The sequence below is a fragment of the Erinaceus europaeus genome, chromosome 20 (genome assembly GCF_950295315.1).
Source record: "Erinaceus europaeus chromosome 20, mEriEur2.1, whole genome shotgun sequence".
NCBI lineage: Eukaryota > Metazoa > Chordata > Mammalia > Eulipotyphla > Erinaceidae > Erinaceus > Erinaceus europaeus.
Genome location: NC_080181.1, coordinates 57,596,414 through 57,614,076, shown reverse-complemented (window position 1 = coordinate 57,614,076; position 17,663 = coordinate 57,596,414). Strand labels below are relative to the sequence as shown.

General features: G+C 60.3%; 1 protein-coding gene across 7 annotated transcripts in view; it reads right to left on the bottom strand.

Annotated features, from left to right (window-relative positions):
- Positions 1–17,663, bottom strand: part of SH3GL3 (SH3 domain containing GRB2 like 3, endophilin A3) — a 38,330-nt gene that overhangs the window by 2,688 nt on the left and 17,979 nt on the right. For 2 of the 7 annotated variants that reach the window (XR_001601472.2, XR_009546643.1), the window contains exons 3-9: positions 15,164–15,236; positions 13,889–14,032; positions 12,217–12,350; positions 11,303–11,461; positions 9,786–9,889; positions 8,546–8,655; positions 2,809–2,906 (exon numbers count right to left, since the gene is read on the bottom strand). Coding sequence is in view for 5 of the 7 variants with exons in the window: in XM_060179538.1 (XP_060035521.1) it covers positions 8,128–8,225; positions 8,546–8,655; positions 9,786–9,889; positions 11,303–11,461; positions 12,217–12,350; positions 13,889–14,032; positions 15,164–15,236 (822 nt within the window). In the remaining 2 variants the exon portion in view is untranslated. Of the gene's footprint in view, positions 1–2,808; positions 2,907–7,512; positions 8,226–8,545; positions 8,656–9,785; positions 9,890–11,302; positions 11,462–12,216; positions 12,351–13,888; positions 14,033–15,163; positions 15,237–17,663 lie in introns of those variants that run through there. The other 5 variants (XM_060179537.1, XM_007524288.3, XM_060179538.1 and 2 more) reach the window with 4 other exon arrangements.

Genomic DNA, 17,663 nt, shown 5'->3' with positions numbered 1-17,663 from the left:
TGCCCAGATAGATAGAGGAGGATGGCAGAGGTGCTGCTCCCAGCTGCAGTGGGTCTCCCCCTGGAGCCCCAGGAGGAGGGGTTCCTCACCAGCCTTCTGAGCTGCAGGGAGCATGGATGGCTGGGGCCCAGGATGCAGAGAGAGCTGCCATGGAGCCAGAGGCCCTCACCCCACCAAGATGGCAGTGGACCCCCAACCCCTGCGGCATGGGGGGTGGGCTCTGAGGGAAGCCGCAGGCCCGTGACAGGACTCGGGACGTGTGCTGTCCAGACCCCACCAGAGGGGAGGGCATGCCTGGAGGGCACGGCACCCCCCCCGAAACAGTGAGGCTGTGGCTTTCCGCCGGCAGAGAAATGAATGGGAAAGAGCTTAAGCGGCACTTTGGCTTCTGGCAACAGCAGAGGTGGAAATAGTGAAGCTGCTTCCACCCGGGGCAGGCGAGGTGGGCTCCCTGAGAGAGCCAAGTTTCCACAGCCCGCCGAGGGTGGCGGGGCAGGGAGGAGACCCCACCCTAGGAGATCTTAGCAGACGTCCCCACAGAGGGGCAGCTCACGGCCCAGGCAGAACAAGCCACGTGTGGGCTCAGGCCGGCAGGGACCCAGCCTCGAACCCAGAGCACAGGGCAGGCCTCCGGGCAGACAGGACGGTGCCCAGGCTGGGGGGGACCCCAGGCCCCAGGGTACTGCAGCCGCCGCTCTGTGGTGCCCACTCCGCATCACCCCACGCCGCGTCACCCCACCCCAGCCACTCGTGCTCACGGCTGGCGCCTGATAGCCTGGGTGGAGGCCTGAGACCTGGCTGGGGTGCGTGAATGTGAGTTCCGTGTGCAGGTGTGTGCCATGGTGCGCACGTGTCCATGTGCCCACGCGTATGCTGAATGGGTTGCACACATGTGTTCACGTGTCCACCAGTGTAGGGCACCTGTGTGCTGAGAGTGTGCACGTGTGTGTGTCCATGCATGTGGGCGATGTGTGCACATGCTCATGTGTCCATGCATGTTGGGGCGCATGTATACTGAGAGGAATACATGTTTCATGGGGGTACACATGTGCTTAGAGTGTTCATGCATGTAGATGCACATTGTGTAGTGTGTGGTGTGTTTGGATGTGTGGCACATGTATTCTGAGAGTGCTCATGTGTAGAGGTACAGTGCTAAGAGTGTGCACATGTGTTTGTGTGTCCATGTATGTGGGAGCACATGTGTGCTGAGTGGGCATTGTGTGTGCATGTGTGTGTCTGAGAGCCCAGCTTCAGGGTAGGGCAGGGCCTCCCCTCCCAGCCCACCTGCCTGCCTGGGTTTGCAGGCCTGGGACCCTGCTGTGAGCTGGGTGAGTGGGCCCCGGAGGGAGGGCATCCCAGGCTGCTGCACCGGCTCTGTGCTCCCAGGAGGCCAGAGGACCTGTGGGGGCCGGGCAGGGAGCCTGAGTAGGCCAGGTTGCTCCCAAGGTCCTTCTCAGTACTGGCCAGAAGCCACAGTCCTGGGGAGGTGGGCTGCCAAGCACACCCTTCTTGCTGTCCACTGGCCCCTGTCCACCATCTGTCCAGGCTGCAGACCCCACTCAAGAGTGCTGGATTTCTCACCTGGCGGCAGCCCTGCCAGCCCCCAGCCCCGTCCCCTTCAACCCTGACGGGACAGTGTCCTTCAGTCAATGTCTGGGGCCCCGGGCAGGTGTGACCCCATTCTCGAGGATCCCTCAGGGTGCAGACGGGGCCAAGAGCAGAGCTGAGAGCCCGGCCCGTCTGGGTCGCGTCGGTACTCTGGACCCTCAGACACCCTTCCTGAGAACCACCAGCTTGTGAACGCAGTGCCCCAGTTTCTGACCCAACCCCAGCCCAGGGGTGGGCCCTTGGCAAGCCAGCCTCTGTTCAGGGAGCTTCGGGAGCCCCCGGTCCTGGCAGGCGCTCCAGCGGCCAGCCCTGCCCTGCCCACCCTGGTGGAGGGAGAGAAGGCAGACACAGCAGCCCCGGCTCAGCCCGGCACGGGGCTGAGGCATGGGGACGCGATCTGGACTGGGAGGCTGGTTCCGGGGTGTCTCCCCACCCGCAGAGCCGTCCCCCCAGGCCCCCTGCGTAGGCCTCACCCTGTCACCTAATCGCCCCCTGTGGGAACCGGGGCACCCCCATGGGGTGGGGGTGGGCACACACAAGCCTTCAGCAGTGGGGCTCTGGTTCTGAGGCTGCCGAGCCTGGGGGGGGGGGGTGACACGGGCTGAGCTGCAGCTCCTTTTTCTCTCAGCATCCTCTCCTCTCTCTCTCCCACAGCCCTTTATCCCTCCTCCTCTGTCTTCATCCTCCTCCTCCTTTGTCCATCTCTTCCTTTCTCTCTGTTCATCTCCCCCACCCACTCCCTGTTTCTCTCTCCCTCCTTCCTTGTCTCTCTCCCTAGTTCTCTCTCAATCTTCCTTCCTCTCTTCCTGTCTTTGTCTATCTGCTCCTCTCACTGTCTCCCTCCCATCTCTCCTCTCGCCCCCTCTCTCTCTTTCCCTCTATCTTCCTCTGTCTCTCCTCTCTCCGTCTCTCTCCCCATCTCCCTCTCACCTCTCCTCTCTCCTCACCATGTGTCTGGGTCTGGATGTCCCTTCAGAGTCTTTATTTCTGGCCCTGACCTGGTGGTGGGGGTGGGGTGAGCAGGACCTGCACCCCCAGAGGGCCATGCCCGCCTGCCCTGCAGCCCTGACAAGGACTCCTCACTAGGGGCTTTTGCTCAGAGCCCCTGGAGAGCCGCCTGGGGGAGGGGTGCGGAGACCAGAGACCAGACTGTGCAGTGGGGCCTGCGGTGCAGGGTGTGGGTGTCCCCAAGCCACTGACCTGCGGGCTGCTGCCTCTGGCCGCTCCTGCTCTCCCAGCTGCCCGGTGCCCGCCTGTCCTGCTCGGCCCTCACTCCGCGGGCTCCAGTCTGCTGTAGGCTGGGGGTCAGACAACCAGTGGTGTTAAGGGCCTTCCAGGAGCACCTCCCCTTCCAGGAGCACTACCCGGGGACTGGCTGCCCGGGCTCCTCTCTGCTTTCCGCTCTCTGCTCCTCTGGCCTGACACCCCAGTGGAGGGCAGAATCGTGGGCCTGTCAGGAAGAGGTCCCCAGCTCCGGCCCCTCCACCACCAGGGCCACCCTGAGACCTAGCATGAGGCTGTAGCCCCTCTCCCAACTGCCCGGGCAAAGACCTGCACCCAGAGCTCCAGCATCCCGTCCCCGTGGCCGGCCAGAGCCCACTGCCAACTGGACCACTCTGTCCCTTGGAAACGAAGGAAGGAAGGAATGCTGGTTCTGGGGTGCCTCTTGCCCCTTCCTCTCTGCAGAACTCAACACCCTCCCCCTGGATTTTCACTGGGCTCTGCCCCTGCTCCCCAGGATCTCCACTGGGCTCTGTCCCTGCAGGGTCCATCATCCCCCCAGGATCGTCACTGGGCTCTGTCCCTGCAGGTCCATCCCCCCAGGATCATCACTGGGCTCTGTCCCTGCAGGGTCCATCATCCCCCCAGGATCGTCACTGGGCTCTGTCCCTGCAGGGTCCATCATCCCCCCAGGATCGTCACTGGGTTCTGTCCCTGCAGGGTCCCCCCCAGGATCGTCACTGGGCTCTGTCCCTGCAGGGTCCATCATCCCCCCAGGATCGTCACTGGGCTCTGTCCCTGCAGGGTCCATCATCTCCCCAGGATCGTCACTGGGCTCTGTCCCTGCAGGGTCCATCCCCCCAGGATCGTCACTGGGCTCTGTCCCTGCAGGGTCCATCCCCCCCAGGATCGTCACTGGGCTCTGTCCCTGCAGGGTCCATCATCCCCCCAGGATCGTCACTGGGCTCTGTCCCTGCAGGGTCCATCCCCCCAGGATCGTCACTGGGCTCTGTCCCTGCAGGGTCCATCCCCCCCTGGATCGTCACTGGGCTCGGTTCCTGCAGGGCCCCACCAATCCCCCATATCTCCTTTTTCAGCTAAAGTGTGAGGAACGGGGAGAGAGAGGGAGAGGGAGAGTGACGGAGAGGAGAGGCACAGCGCAGACAGATCCACCACTCTTGACCTCCCGGGGTGCAGCTGCTCCCACAGGGTGGCTGGGGGCTCGAACCCGGTTCCCACACACAGTAATGTGTGTACTCTCCTGGCTCAGCCCCTGGCAGCCCTTCTGTCTGGCTGTCTGCTGAAGGCTCTGGGCTTGCGTATGCCCACTCCCAAAGGGGCGGTGTCTGGAGGGGGCCTTCCGGGTGATTAGGTGACGGGTGAGCCCATGCGGGGGCCTGGGGCACAGCTGAGGGGGTGGGCTTTCAGGGCCCTTGCTCTGTGGGGACCAGAGCTGCTGTGCCAGCGGGCAGAAGGGGCCTGAGAGCACAAGCACACCTGCCACTGCCAGGCCTGGCAGCTTGAGTCAGCTCAGAACTTAACAGACGGCAGCAGCAGGTCTGCTTCTTACTGTCTCCCTGGTCTGAACCAGCAGAGAACGCACAGCCTAGCCATGATTGGGGGAAATAAAGCCTAGTAGGGGAGGGGAGGAAGGGAGGGGAAGGGGAGGAGTGGAGGAGGGACGAGTAGAGAGGACAGTGGTGCACCCAGCTAAACGCACACAGTACCAAGCGCAAGGACCTGTGCAAGCATCCGGGTTTGAGCTCCCGGCTAGCCACCTGCAGGGGTCGCTCGTGAGCAGAGGCTTGTATAAACATGTATGTTGGTGAGAGATGAAATGCCCTTTCCCGGGGCAGAGTGGTGACGCACCAAGTAGAGTGCATGCTGCCATGCATGAGGACCTGGGTTCAAGCCCCTGTGGTCACCTGCGGGAGAGCTTCACGAGCAACAAGGCAGGGCCACAGGTGTCTCTGTCTCTCGCCCTAAAGCAGCGCCACAGGTGTCTCTGTCTCTCACCCTAAAGCAGGGCCACAGGTGTCTCTGTCTCCCTCTCTGTCTCCTTTTCATCTCAGTTTCTGTCATATTACATAAAGAAAAATAAAGGGTGATGGCTACCAGGAGGGGTGGATTCATTGTGCAGGCACTGAGCCCCAGCCATCATGCTGGTGGCAGTAAAAACAGAAGCAGGAGGGTAGAGAGAAGGAGGAGAAGGAGAACAATAAGGAAGAGGAGGAGGAGGAGGAAGAGTAGGGGAAGAAGAGGAAAAACAGGAAGAAGGCAGGAAGGAGGAAAGACAGGCAAAGGGAAAACATAGCAGCCAGTCGTGGGTTCATCATGCAGACACCGTGACTAGTTCCTTTCCAGGACACAGTTCACCCAGTAGAGTGCACAGCTTTGCACGCATGGGTGAACTGTGACACCGACAGCACCAGGCGGGCTCTATGGCTGGTGGGGCAGTGCTGGGGCCTGCCCTCTCGCCTCTTTGCCCCCATCTGCCTCTGTCTACCCATCTCCTTCTCTCTCAGGAGAAGGGAGGCCACTCAGTGTGGGTTGTCTGCACAGGCCCCGGTGGCATGGCCCTAGCACAGCATGAAGATCAGGATAGACAGACAGAGCCAGGATCCAGTGATAGCCCAGGTGGGGCTGGGAAAATGGTCCAGAAGCCCAGAGCGTGGGAGCTGGGTCCCTGGCTCCTTTCTGGGCCCGCTGCTTTCCCGGAAGGTCCGCCCCGGCCTGACTTCCCCTGGCCGGCCTTCCTCCCTCCGCTCTGTGGGGACCCGAGGGGAATGTGCGGAGGAAGCGCCATGAGCCTGAGATCAGGGCTTGGCCGGCACGGAGTCCTTGGCCAGGGCCGAGGCCTGGACTCCATCCGAGGGCTGTGGCTTCAAGCTGTGCGCCCCCACCCCACACGCCCCCGCCCAGGCCAACTGTGCCCACCCTCTCCACCACCTGAAGCCATTTTCTCAGAGACCCTGTCTCCCCCTGCCCACCTAACTGAATTGGTTTTTCATCTCCCTTTGATTTTGTGCTTGGGAGAAAAGAAACGCTGAAGAAAATGTTCTTGGAATTCATTTCTGGCAGAGGCCGAGAGCTGTGCTCTGGTTGTTGGAAGAAGGCTGTCCTTCCGTCTCTCCTCCCCATGTGAACAACGTGTGCAGGCCGCTGGGGACCCTGGGGGCACGCCCATGACCACCGCAAGGCTCTTTGCCACCTGGCCTCCCAGCCAGCCCGTGGCCCCTCTACTCATGTGACTCCCACCACAGAGGCCTGCAGTGAGAGGGGGTGGGCATCAGAGCTGCTACCGAGGTCACAGGGGCCCCGCAGGTGTCCAGCAGTGGCCAGAATGTCCCTACTCTGCTCTTGGGCTCTGACCCTCTCACTGAATAAGAATAGAAAAGCAAACACCTTTTTAGTGGATTGGTGGTGCGCCTCTGAGCGTACATGTTACCAAAAAAGAAAACAAAACAAACAAACAAACAAAAAAAACCACCATTTTTTAAAAAAAAGGAGCGACACACCTACAGGCTCTGCTCCCAGCTCTGCTCCTCCCTGGGCCTAGAGAGAAAACCCTGGCTCCACCCTGGGCCCTGGGGGCTCCTCTGGGCAGAGGGGGCTCTGGGAGAGCACTGGGGGGGCGCGGCATACCCCTGCACCGCCCCCGGAGGCCTCTGCCCTCTGCAGCCTGCAGACTACACCGCCCGCTGGTCTGGTCTGAGGACGTCCACACAGCCTGGCCGCTCGAGCCCCACCCTCTGCCCTGAGGGGGCAGCTCCCTCCGCACTGCCAGGCTCACCAGCCTCCCTCGCCCGCCTGCTCCGTCAGAGTCAGAGCGCGGACATCGCGTCCCCACAGCAACTGGCGCCTATGCCCGAGGAAGCTGGGCTCTCGGCTCCGGGTGCGGGCAGTGCAGGGAGCTCTTCCAGGTCTGTCCTGCTGAGACCTGGGCTGGACTGGGGGATGGAGAGGGGAGAGAAAGCCCCTGGGGTCATGCGTCAGAGTCCCTGGCGCTGTCTGTCCTGGAGTGTTGCTCTGGCTCTCTCTCTCTCTCTCTCTCTCTCTCTCTCTCAGTAAACAGAAGTTTGAAAAAAAGATAAATGAAAGAGACGGCATTCCAGATAGGAAGATTCAATCCCATTAAACTCTCCAGTCCCGCAGGGGAGTTTGAGGCCCTGTCAGATGGGGCACAGAGGGACCCTGAGACTCAGGAAGAGGATTTGCTCTATCCCACCGCTTTGGCAAAGATGGAGGTTCGAGGGCCACCTACGCCAGATTCCAGGTCACGAGGAGCGGCCGCAGCTGAGGCCAGGCATCCGTGAGAGGAGTGGCGGACGGCTGCTCCCACGCGGCTAACACTGGGCAGGAGGCAGAAGGGGGCTGAGGGCCCGGCAGCGACAGCCCCCAGAAGCAGCCTGCAGACAGACCCCCGCAGCAGAGAAGGACGGGGCCAGGATGACCCTGAATCCTCACGTCTGTCTCCAACGCGACAGGAGGCGGGGGTCAGAGAGGGCCAGCACGGGGGTGGGTCGGCTGCGCCCTTACTATTTCCTGCCAGGTGGAGGAGGGGGACCCCGCAAAGACTTCTCAGGGAGCGGGAAGCCACGCAGTCCTGGGTCACCTTGCCAGGCACTGACGTCTCAAGAGGATGAGGCTCCATCCACACAGGAGCACCTCGTCTGGAAGCCCCCCTCCCCCATCACAAGGGTGAGACTGAGCTGCAGGGTGAGAGGAGGGACTTCCAGAGGAGCAGAGTTGAGAGGAGCTCTCAGCAGGTGGGCGGCACAAGGCTCAGCCCTCAGCACAGGCTGGGGAGGCACGGAGCAAAGCCCCCACCTCAGGGTGCCCAGAGGAAGGCAGGCACATGGGGCTGCACGAGCTGTGCGCCCAGAAACACCAGGGAGGCTGGCGTCCACCTTCACCTAAAGGTACATTAGCTCTGGCCAGCAGGCTCACCCCTGGGAAAGCCATGCCCATTCCTGCCTGGACAGACGGGTATTCACGCCCGCTGGGAGGGGAAGCCCCCTCGCTGGGAGGCCTCTCGGAGCTGGCACAGAGCAGAGGCACCCAAGAGGGAGGCCTGGCGAGCGAGGGTCAGAAAGTGTGCACACCCATGCTTTCACAGGTGTCACGGTGTTATCCCCGAGGGCTTCCTGGAAGAGGAGGAGGTGGGCCCCAGGAACCCAGCCTGCTTCCCACCATGAGAAACTGCTTTCTCGGTGGCATCGCTGGCTGCATGACGGCGCTTCTGTCTGGTTAAAAACGGCGACGACGGCTATGCGGCACAGAAGACGCCCGGCAGAGTCAGGCAGGCCCCGCGGAGCCTGGCTTAACAGAGGAGCTCGAGGCCGGCCGTGGGGCTCCGCATGTGAGAAGGCGCAGGGGGTGGCGGTGCCCAAAGCCTGGCGGGTGCGAGAGACGGCTCACTCTGTGCAGAGCCCTGGGTGCGAGCTCTGGCACCAGATGACACCCAGGGAAGTGCCAGGGATGGAGGGGTGGCGCTATGCCCCCCCATCTCTGTCTGTCTGCCTGTCTGTCTGTCTGCCTGTCTGGGACATGCACGACTAAAGCCCCACCCAGCAGCAGTGCGGCTGCACAGACGTCAGGCCGTGGACCTGGACCTAGGAGGCTCCTGGGGAGCAGCAGGTGGTGGGACTCAGGGCCGGGGCTCACAGAGCCAGCAGCAGGGGGACAGGGCCCCACTGCCCAGCACGGGACTCACCTGTGGACTTGGCGGGCCCCGCTGCGGACACCACGCTGAGCTCGCTGGGGCTCCTCTGCACCTGCCGGGGCTTGTACTCGCGTTTGGGGATACAGGAGGCGGCGGTGATTCTGGAAGAAGCGTTTGAGGAGGTGTTGGAGGAGGAGGAGGCACCCGGCCTGCTGGGTTGTGGCTGGGGGGAGGGCTCAGAAGTAGCTTGAAGGACAGATGTGGCTGGCATGGGCAGGGTCCCTTCTGTCTCCAAATGTGTGTTTCTCACAATGTCTGAGGCACTCAGCACTTGCCCGGAGCCCCTGCCGTGACTCTGTCTCCCTCTGTCTCCCCCTTTCTTTCTTCCTCTCTTTCCCCTTCTGTCTCTCTCTCTCACTCACTCTTTCTCCTTGTCTCTCTCCATCTTTCTCCCTCTCTCTCTCCCCTTCTGTCCCTCTCCCTCTCTCTCCTCTTTTGTCCCTCTCCCTCTTTCTCCCTCTTTCTCCCTCTCCTTCTCTCTCTTTCTCCCTCTCCTTCTCTCTCTCTCTCCCCCTCTCTCTCCTCTTTTGTCGTTCTCTCCCTCCTCACCCTCAGAGCCCTGCTGCAGCCCCCTCTGTCCCCTCCTGCCTTCAGGCCACAGACGCCTGTGACCACGGTGCAGTGGGAAATGGTTTCTCATTCTCAACTCAGCTGGCAAACAGGGTGGGCTGGGTCCAAGCTTCCCTGGGGCTCTGGGGCCAGTTCCAAGTGGCTGCGGTGCCCAGACAGGCTGAGGACACACGGCCACATTGCTGGTCACTGTGCACATGGCCCTGGCTTCCGCAGAGCTGGTGTTGTGTGTCTGCGTAGGGAGAGAGGGGCCCCGCTTCCCTGCCCTCTTCTGGTGTGGGTGCCACTGCTCCTTCTGGCTCTGCACCCCTGGATACTGGGCCCCCACATCCACCCTGGGGGCAAAACTCCATCTCCATGGGCCTGCGAGGAGCAGGACCGCTCCCCAGGGGCTGGCATCCAGACAGGCACGCTGTCTGTCCGTCTGTCCAGCTGCCCTGAACTCGGGATGGAGAAAGGGCTGTGGGGAAGCAGGATGCTGGTGCCAGCCTTGCCACACTTGCCCCCGGCCACAGCCACTGGTGCCTGAGAGCAAGGGAGCCGGCTCCGGGACTCTGCCGCAGAGCAGGGAGGTGGGGGCGGGCGCACTGACAGACAGACTGACAGACAGAGGACAGATGGGGCCTGGCCGTGCCGTGACTGCAGCCGAGGGGGGGCTCACCGCGCCTGCAGCCTGCTCTGCAGCCCCTGCAGGATCTCGGACGACTGCCGGTGGTAGTCCAGCACGGCCTCCACGAACACGGCCAGCTGGCTGACTTGCTCCACCTGCGGCAGAAACAGACGGTCACTCTACCGGGGAAGTCGGCGCCTCTGGGCCCCGGCCACCTCCCCTATCACCAGAGTCCATGGGTGCTCAGAGCCTCTCACCCTTGTGCTGGGACTTTCTGGAACCGTGGACTTGGGGAGCCACTTCTCATGGGGGGGGACCCTTCTGTGAAGTCCAGAGGCCAGAGCATGAGGGACAAAGCTTCCCCGGCAGGAGAGTAACACCACAGGGCCTCTGGGGGCATGTTGTCGGCGGGAGTCTGCTGGCACTTGCCAGCAAAGTCCACCCCAGAAGACAGTGGGTGGCTTGGGGGTGGGGGCCAGGGGTGCAGAGAAGCTGGACTTGCTGGCCTCCCTCCCATGTGTCTGAGGCCAGGGGACAGAATCTCTCTCCAGCAGCTCGCAGCAGCAGGAGGGGATCACAAAGACACCGGCGCCATCTCTTGTCGGGAACTGAGCCGGGATCTGGGCTGGACTGAAACGTACCACTGACCCGCACCGAACACAAGGAAAGGGCAGGAAAACTCCCCGGGTGCAAAGCCCAGAGGCCTAAAGAGGGGTGCTCTGGGGGAGCCTCCAGGCTGCCTGGGGTGGTGCAGAAACAGGCTTATTTCTGGGTGCCCCGGAGGCAGCACTGCGGGGTGGGCCCGAGGGCTCCACACCCCCTTCCTGAGCCCGAGGTGGGGTGGGAGGCGGCCCGGGCATAGTTCTCCCACTTCACCGCTCCTGGCTTTTTAGGCAGAGTGAGGCCCTCTTCCCATCCACGCCACCCGCACTGCCCATAAAGAACCGCGGCGCTTTGCTAGGACAGATGCCAGCTGCGGCCCTCGGCCTGTAAGCCATGCTTCAGCTGCCCTGTGCCCTCTCCTCCTCCCTGTCAGCGTGGTTCATGGGCACACGCATACACACACACATAGGCACACACAGACACACAGGCACACACACACACACACACAGACACACAGACACACACAGACACACAGACACACACACAGAGGCACAAACACAGGCACATACACAGAGACACACACACATACACACAGACACACACACATACATACACAGACACACACACAGACACATACACAGACACGTGCACACACATGTACACACTCACAGGCACACACAGATACACACACACTGACGCAGGCACACACACACACACAGACAGGCACCTGCACACCGCCACCTTCTGGATGCTGCACAGGCTGCAGGCCCCCAGCTGAGATGCTGCGTATGCCCCAGACCCCCCACCCCCAAGAGAGCCAAGGCAGAGGCAGGACCCCGGGGTTCAGCTGAGCCGAGCCGGCCGCCACAGGACGGCGGGAAGGCCCCGTCGGCTGCTGACATGTGCGCCTGGCCACAGGGCCGATGCTTCTCCCCATCGCCATCTTGGCACGTCGAAATACTCACGTCATTTTCTAAAAAATTAAACATGCTTCTTTCAGCCAACTCCTTTGACTCTTCAAATTTTTCTACTGCTTGTTTGATCTCGTCATCGGGCACCTTACCCGCCCGCTTCTTCTTATAATCGTGATCCAGCCGGCGGCCTTCCAGCTTCTTCAGGTGGTGCTGGAGGGAGACAGCAGCGGCCTCAGAGCTCGGCCCCCAGAGACCGGCTGCCTCCCCAGCCCCTTTCTCCTGGCCGAGGGCCTGGGGCGGCCCTCATAGCCGGCCTCGGCGCCTCAGCTCTCAGCAGCACTGTCCTCACTGCAGGGCCGCCAGGGTGGGATAAGGGGATGGATGGACTGACAGTATACAAACAGGAGGACTGACAGGTTGGTGGACAGATAGACACATGAGTTGATGCATGGGTGCTGGATTTGTGAATGGATGGCGGGACAGACTGATGAAGACAGGGGGGTTGATGGATAGACAGATGGATAAATGGATGGATGGATAGATGGATGGAGGGATGAGTGAATACATGAAATGAATGAACTGGCGGTTGGCTGGCTGGACAGACTGATGGGTAGATGAAAGAAGAGGGGACGGAGTAGATGGGTGGACAGATGGACAGACAGGCAGATGGAGGGATGCACAGATGAATGCCTGGTAAGGGGACAGGTGGGTGAGAGGCGTGGTGGTGGGTGTGACAAAGCCCTCGAGGTGCCGAGGGGGGGTGGACCTCAGGGAGGCGGGGAGGGGCCCACGCAGCAGGAGCCGGCCGGCCTGCCCCATGAGGATGGGAAAGAGGCGGCGGGTGAGGGTCAGGAGCAGGTGGGCAGGCAGGACGACACCCAGGGCTCTAGAACGGTGGCCGGTGCTCCGTTCAGCCTCTGTGAGCGCAGCCGGCACAGGCTCTGAAGGCCTGTCTGGGGACTCACCCCGATCTCTCGAAGGTCTTTGTCTTGCAGAAGCTGAAGGGGGTCGATGAAGGTCTGCTTCACACTGATGTCCAGGCAGTCTTTGACGTCCGCCATGAGCTTCAGGGACTCTCCCACCTCCACCAGCGCCTCGCCTTGGGCGGGAACCAGGACAGAAGGGCCACTCAGCAGAGCACCCCAGGGTGCCATGAGTCTGTGGCAGGTCCCCCTCTCTGGCACCGCTAAATCCTGACTCAGAACAAGGGTGAGAGAGGATGGCTGCATCCACCCTGCCTGAGGAAGCCAGGCCGCCCGGGCCATGTGAGCTCTGGCGAGGGAGGGGGGCTCCTCTCACGCCCTCTGTCAGCTCCTGCCACCAGAGCTCCTGAGAATGGCGGAGCCCCTAGTGGGACTGTCACCGGCCGCCTGGGCCAGGGGCTGAGAGGGGCACAGCTGACACAGCTGTGGAACCACAGCCAAGCCCCCCACTCTCGACCAGCTCTGGGGCCCCTGGCAGCGGAGGGTCCAGCTCTCTGCAGGACTGGCTGGGGGCTGTACCCCAGAACCGCAGTGGACTGCAGGCCCGCCACTGCCCCTCAGGAAGCTGTCCAGGCTGAGCTGTTGTGTCTTATGAAGCACAGGGAGGAAAGGCCCCAGAACCTGCATTCCTGAGGTTCTGCCTTACACGGGAGCAGCTGCAGGGGAGCACAGTCCACTCCCCCGGGACAGGCCCCAGCTCGCCTACACTCACCCTGCAGCCAGGGGCCTGTGACACGCACCACACTCCTGCTTGACCCACTGGGCCGCCCTGCTCCTTGGATGCTGGGTGTCCTCACGTCCCTTCCCCACCAAAGAAGGCCACTTCCTGTCATCTGCATGACACTTCCCTTCCCCACCACAGAGGGCCACTTCCTGTCACCTGCATGACACTTCCCTTCCCACCACAGAGGGCCACTTCCTGTAACCTGCATGACACTTCCCACCACAGAGGGCCACTTCCTGTCACCTGCATGACACTTCCCTTCCCCACCACAGAGGGCCACTTCCTGTCACCTGCATGACACTTCCCTTCCCCACCACAGAGGGCCACTTCCTGTCACCTGCATGACTCTTCCCTTTCCACCACAGAGGGCCACTTCCTGTCACCTGTATGACACATCCCTTCCCACCACAGAGGGCCACTTCCTGTCACCTGCATGACTCTTCCCTTCCCACCACAGAGGGCCACTTCCTGTCACCTGCACAACACTTCCCTTCCCACAGTGGGCATAGGAGAGAGCAAGGCCACTTTAGCTTCCTGAGTGCGAGTCACTTCAGGGACAAACAGACCCACAGGGACACGTGTCGAGTGAGGGTCTGGCCAGGGACGTGTGGGGGGGGTGGGGTGGGCGCGACACCAGGGTGCTGGCCTTGGCATTCCTCGGGGCCTCCTCCACTCTGCTGTGAGCCTGCATGGCCCTGCTGAGACCACCAGTGATGAGGGCCAGGTGGCCACCTACTTGAGCGCACTGATCGCCAAGCACAAGGACCTGGGTTCGAGGCCCCCCCCATCCTCACCCTGCAGGGGGGACACTTCACAAGTGGTGAAGCAGGTGTGTCTGCAGGGGTCTCTCTCCTTCCCCTCCATTTCCCACTGTCCTACCCGACAGATAACGAAGGCGACACCGCCAGAGCCCCCAGTCCCTGCGCTCACCGAAGGTAGAGGTGCTGCCCAGGTCGTGGCCGTGCTTCAGCATGCAGTCACCCAGCAGCCCCTCCGTCTGTGGGTAGCCCGTGGCCTTCACCTGCCCGCGCAGCTTGGACACCGTGTTGAGCATCCCCAGCCTGGCTCTGTAGGCTTAAGGACACTGTCACTGTGACTCCTGCAGCTGGGGGACCCCCACCATGCTGCAGGCTGCGGGGGCCTGTGTGCTGGCGAGTGCCCCCTCCAGGCTGTGTGCTAAGCTGCAGGTCTGTCACTCGGGGTGGGGGGAATGACCACGACCACGGGGTGGGGGCTTGCCAGCACCAGGCCCACTGTGTCTCCAGAATCACGCAGTCTGCCCCTCCCGCCTTCCCCGGGCACTGCATCTGCAATGTCTGTGTTTCTCTTTTCTTTTTTTAAAAATGGATTTATTATTGGTTAGAGACAGAGAGAAATCAAGAGTGACAGAGACGAGAGACACCTGCAGCCTTGCTTCACCACTCGTGACGAGGGTTTGAACCCAGAACCTGGTGTGCCGCCGCCCAGCCCTGCAATGTTCCCTTCCTTCCTTCCTTCCTTCCTTCCTTCCTTCCTTCCTTCCTCTCTTTCTTTCTTTCTTTCTTTTCCTTTTGCCTCCAGAGTTATTGCTGGGCCTCAGTGCTGGCACTATGAATCCACTGGTCCTGTAGGCTATTTTTTCCATTTTATTGGATGGACAGAGAGAAATTGAGAGGTAAGAGACAGAGAGATAGAGAGGGGAGAGGGAGAGAGAGAGACACCAGCAGACCTGCTTCACCGCTCGTGAAGTGTCCCTCCTGTAGGTGGGGAGCCGGGGGCTCAAACCTGGGTCTTCATGCGGGCCCTTACACTTAGCCAGAGTGCCACCACCCGGCCCCAATGTCCATGTTTCTAAACGTTCCCTTCCCAGATGTGGGAGTGGCTGGATCACAGGCGTCCCAGCAAGGCTGCAAGCTCACACGCTCAGGCCCTGGGCGCCCTCTGCTGGTGCCTTTATAGCGCTGAACCGGTGGGGCCGCAGTGGAGGGGGTCGGGAATGCAGGCCTCCAGTGGGCAGGGTCCTGGATGCAGCCCAACACCCATGGAGCTCCATTCTTTCAGCGGCAAGTCAGGGCCCACCTTGAGGGCAGGGGTAACTGACAGGCAGCGCTCCGTGTGTGTGTGTGTGTGTGTGTGTGCGCGCGCGCACGTGTGTGCGCGCACTGAGCGGCCCTGCCGGGCTGGTCCGGACCCCACGCCAGAACACCAGACGCTTCCCAACGGTACCTGGATTTGGCTGGAGGTATTCTGTGGTTCTCGAGAGAATCTCTGTGACGGCTTTGTTAGTGATGTCTATTTTCTTGGGGGAAAAAATAGACACAGAAGAGTTGATCAGTGGCACACTCGCTGAAGTCACAGGAAAACAGAAATGAGTCTCTTTAGTGCTCCAGCACCGGGCTGAAGATCTTAACACAAACACGTCTTCACATTCTGGGGACTGGCGATGCTGGGAACGTCGACTATTCCCACTGAGGTGGGAGAACACTGCTTCTCATTTCTCTTTTTAATGTGAAGATGTGTAGCAATGTGCTATTCAGAAATCCTGAGCAGGCTGCGATACTTCACTTGGCTTTTAGACCCCTGATCACCTGATGTCTCTCAAAAGTAAGACAGAACGTTGCTGAGTCAAAAAAAACCCCCCCCCCCATTTACTGAGTGAGCCTGAAGCCAGACACTTGTGTCAGAACATTTCACTTCTGATCCACACTGGGAGGAATCCAGGAAGTCAGCCAGGGAAGAAGCACTGTGGCCGGAGGCCTCTGAAAAAAGGCTTCCTGAGCCCCGTGGGAGGAAGACGCCAGTGTCAAGAGCCCCAGAGCCTACCTGCCGGAATGACGTGGGGTCTGTGCTGGGCTGAGTTACCCTCTCTTTATTTACTACCGCATAGACATAGAAATTTAGAGGGGAGAGGAAGAGACACCTTCAGCCCTGCTTCCCCACTTGTGAAGCCTTCCCCTGTAGGTGGGGGCTGGGGTTGGAACCCAGGGCTTTCCACACTGGAGTGTGTGTACGTAACCACTGCCTGGCCCGTTTTTCGTTTTCATTTACAACCAGCTAATCAATGATGTCAGATTCATACTTCATACCACAAAGAGGATTTAGCAAGATGGACCTCAGAAAACAAAAACATGACATCAAGAACTTAGAGAGAGGACTGGGTGGTAGAAGGCGTGCCTTACCATGCACAAGACCCAGCTTATAGCCCCAGCACCACATGGGAACACCAGGGCCAGCACCAGGGGAAGCTCCATGCAGGAGGCAGGGTGCTGCGCAGCCTCTCCTGTCTTCCTGTCTCTTTCTCTCCCTCTCTCTCTCCTCCCTTTCGCTTTCCAAATGTACGGAACAAAAACATTGGCCATATCACGCACGTGTGAGATCCCGGGTCCAGGCTCCAAGACGGCTGACAAATGACCTCTGTGTCGCCTACCTGTCTGAAGGCGTCTTTGCTGAGTGATTCGACCTGGGATTTCCTGCTAGTGCCAGTGAAATGGGAAAGAACTTGCTCAGGTCCTCGCGCTTTGTCCTGTGTGCGTCTCGCCTGGTGCGCCACCTCCCCCCCAGCACCATTTTCTACCAAGCGCATTCAGGACTTAGCCCTGTATCACAGTTTTCACAGCAGAACCAAAGAGTGTTTACCTCTTCATCCCCTCTTGAATATGAGAAGTGCTTTACATGGTTTAAAATGATCTATTTTACCTCTTGTTACCCTTTTTAAAAATATTAATTTACTCCTTTTTGTTGCCCTTGTTTTATTGTTGTAGTTATTACTGTTGTTGTTATTTGACATCATTGTTGGATAGGACAGAGAGAAATGGAGAGAGGAGGGGAAGACATAGAGGGGAGAGAAAGACAGACACCTGCAGACCTGCTTCACCGCCTGTGAAGCGACTCCCCTGCAGGTGGGGAGCCGGGGGCTCGAACCGGGATCCTTAAACCGGTCCTTGTGCTTTGCGCCACGTGTGCTTAACCCGCTGCGCTACTGCCTGACTCCCGCTACTTTACATGTTTATAAATCACCAAACATCCAGAACTGGGAAGGTGAACCTTCCAAGCGACCATGGGGAGACTGGTGACTTTCCTGGCCTGGCCTCGGTCTCCACCTGAGGGAAGCAGAGGTCTCGAGGCACAGCAAAGCCACTTGTCATAGTTTAGGAGGAGGTGCTGTCCAGATGTCTAAAATACTTTAGGTAAATCCTCAGTGGCTCTTACTGTCAAGCTGACTTTACGAGAGGTGGGTGACCTGCTCTGAATTCTGTCTGTTCTCCGTGTGCTGCCTGCCTGTGCCAGCTTCCAGCTTCCCTGCCCCGGTGCTATCTGCCACAGACTAGTTCGTAACTGTCATGATTTCCCAGAAGGGCACATGACTGCTTCGTTCTACAGTTAAAAGTGAAGATGTCGGGAGTCGGGCGGTAGCGCAGTAGGTTAAGCACACGTGGCGCAAAGCGCAAGGACCTGTGTAAAGATCCGGGTTCGAGCCCCCGGCTCCCCACCTGCAGGGGAGTCGCTTCACAGGCGGTGAAGCAGGTCTGCAGGTATCTGTCTTTCTCTCCCCCCTCTCTGTCTTCCCCTCCTCTCTCCATTTCTCTCTGTCCTATCCAACAACGACGACATAAATAACAACAACAACAATAATAAAAAGACAACAAGGGCAACAAAAGGGAAAATAAATAAAATTAAAAAAAAAAAGTGAAGCTGTCTCCCTGTGGTGTAGTTTTGCTGTGGCCTT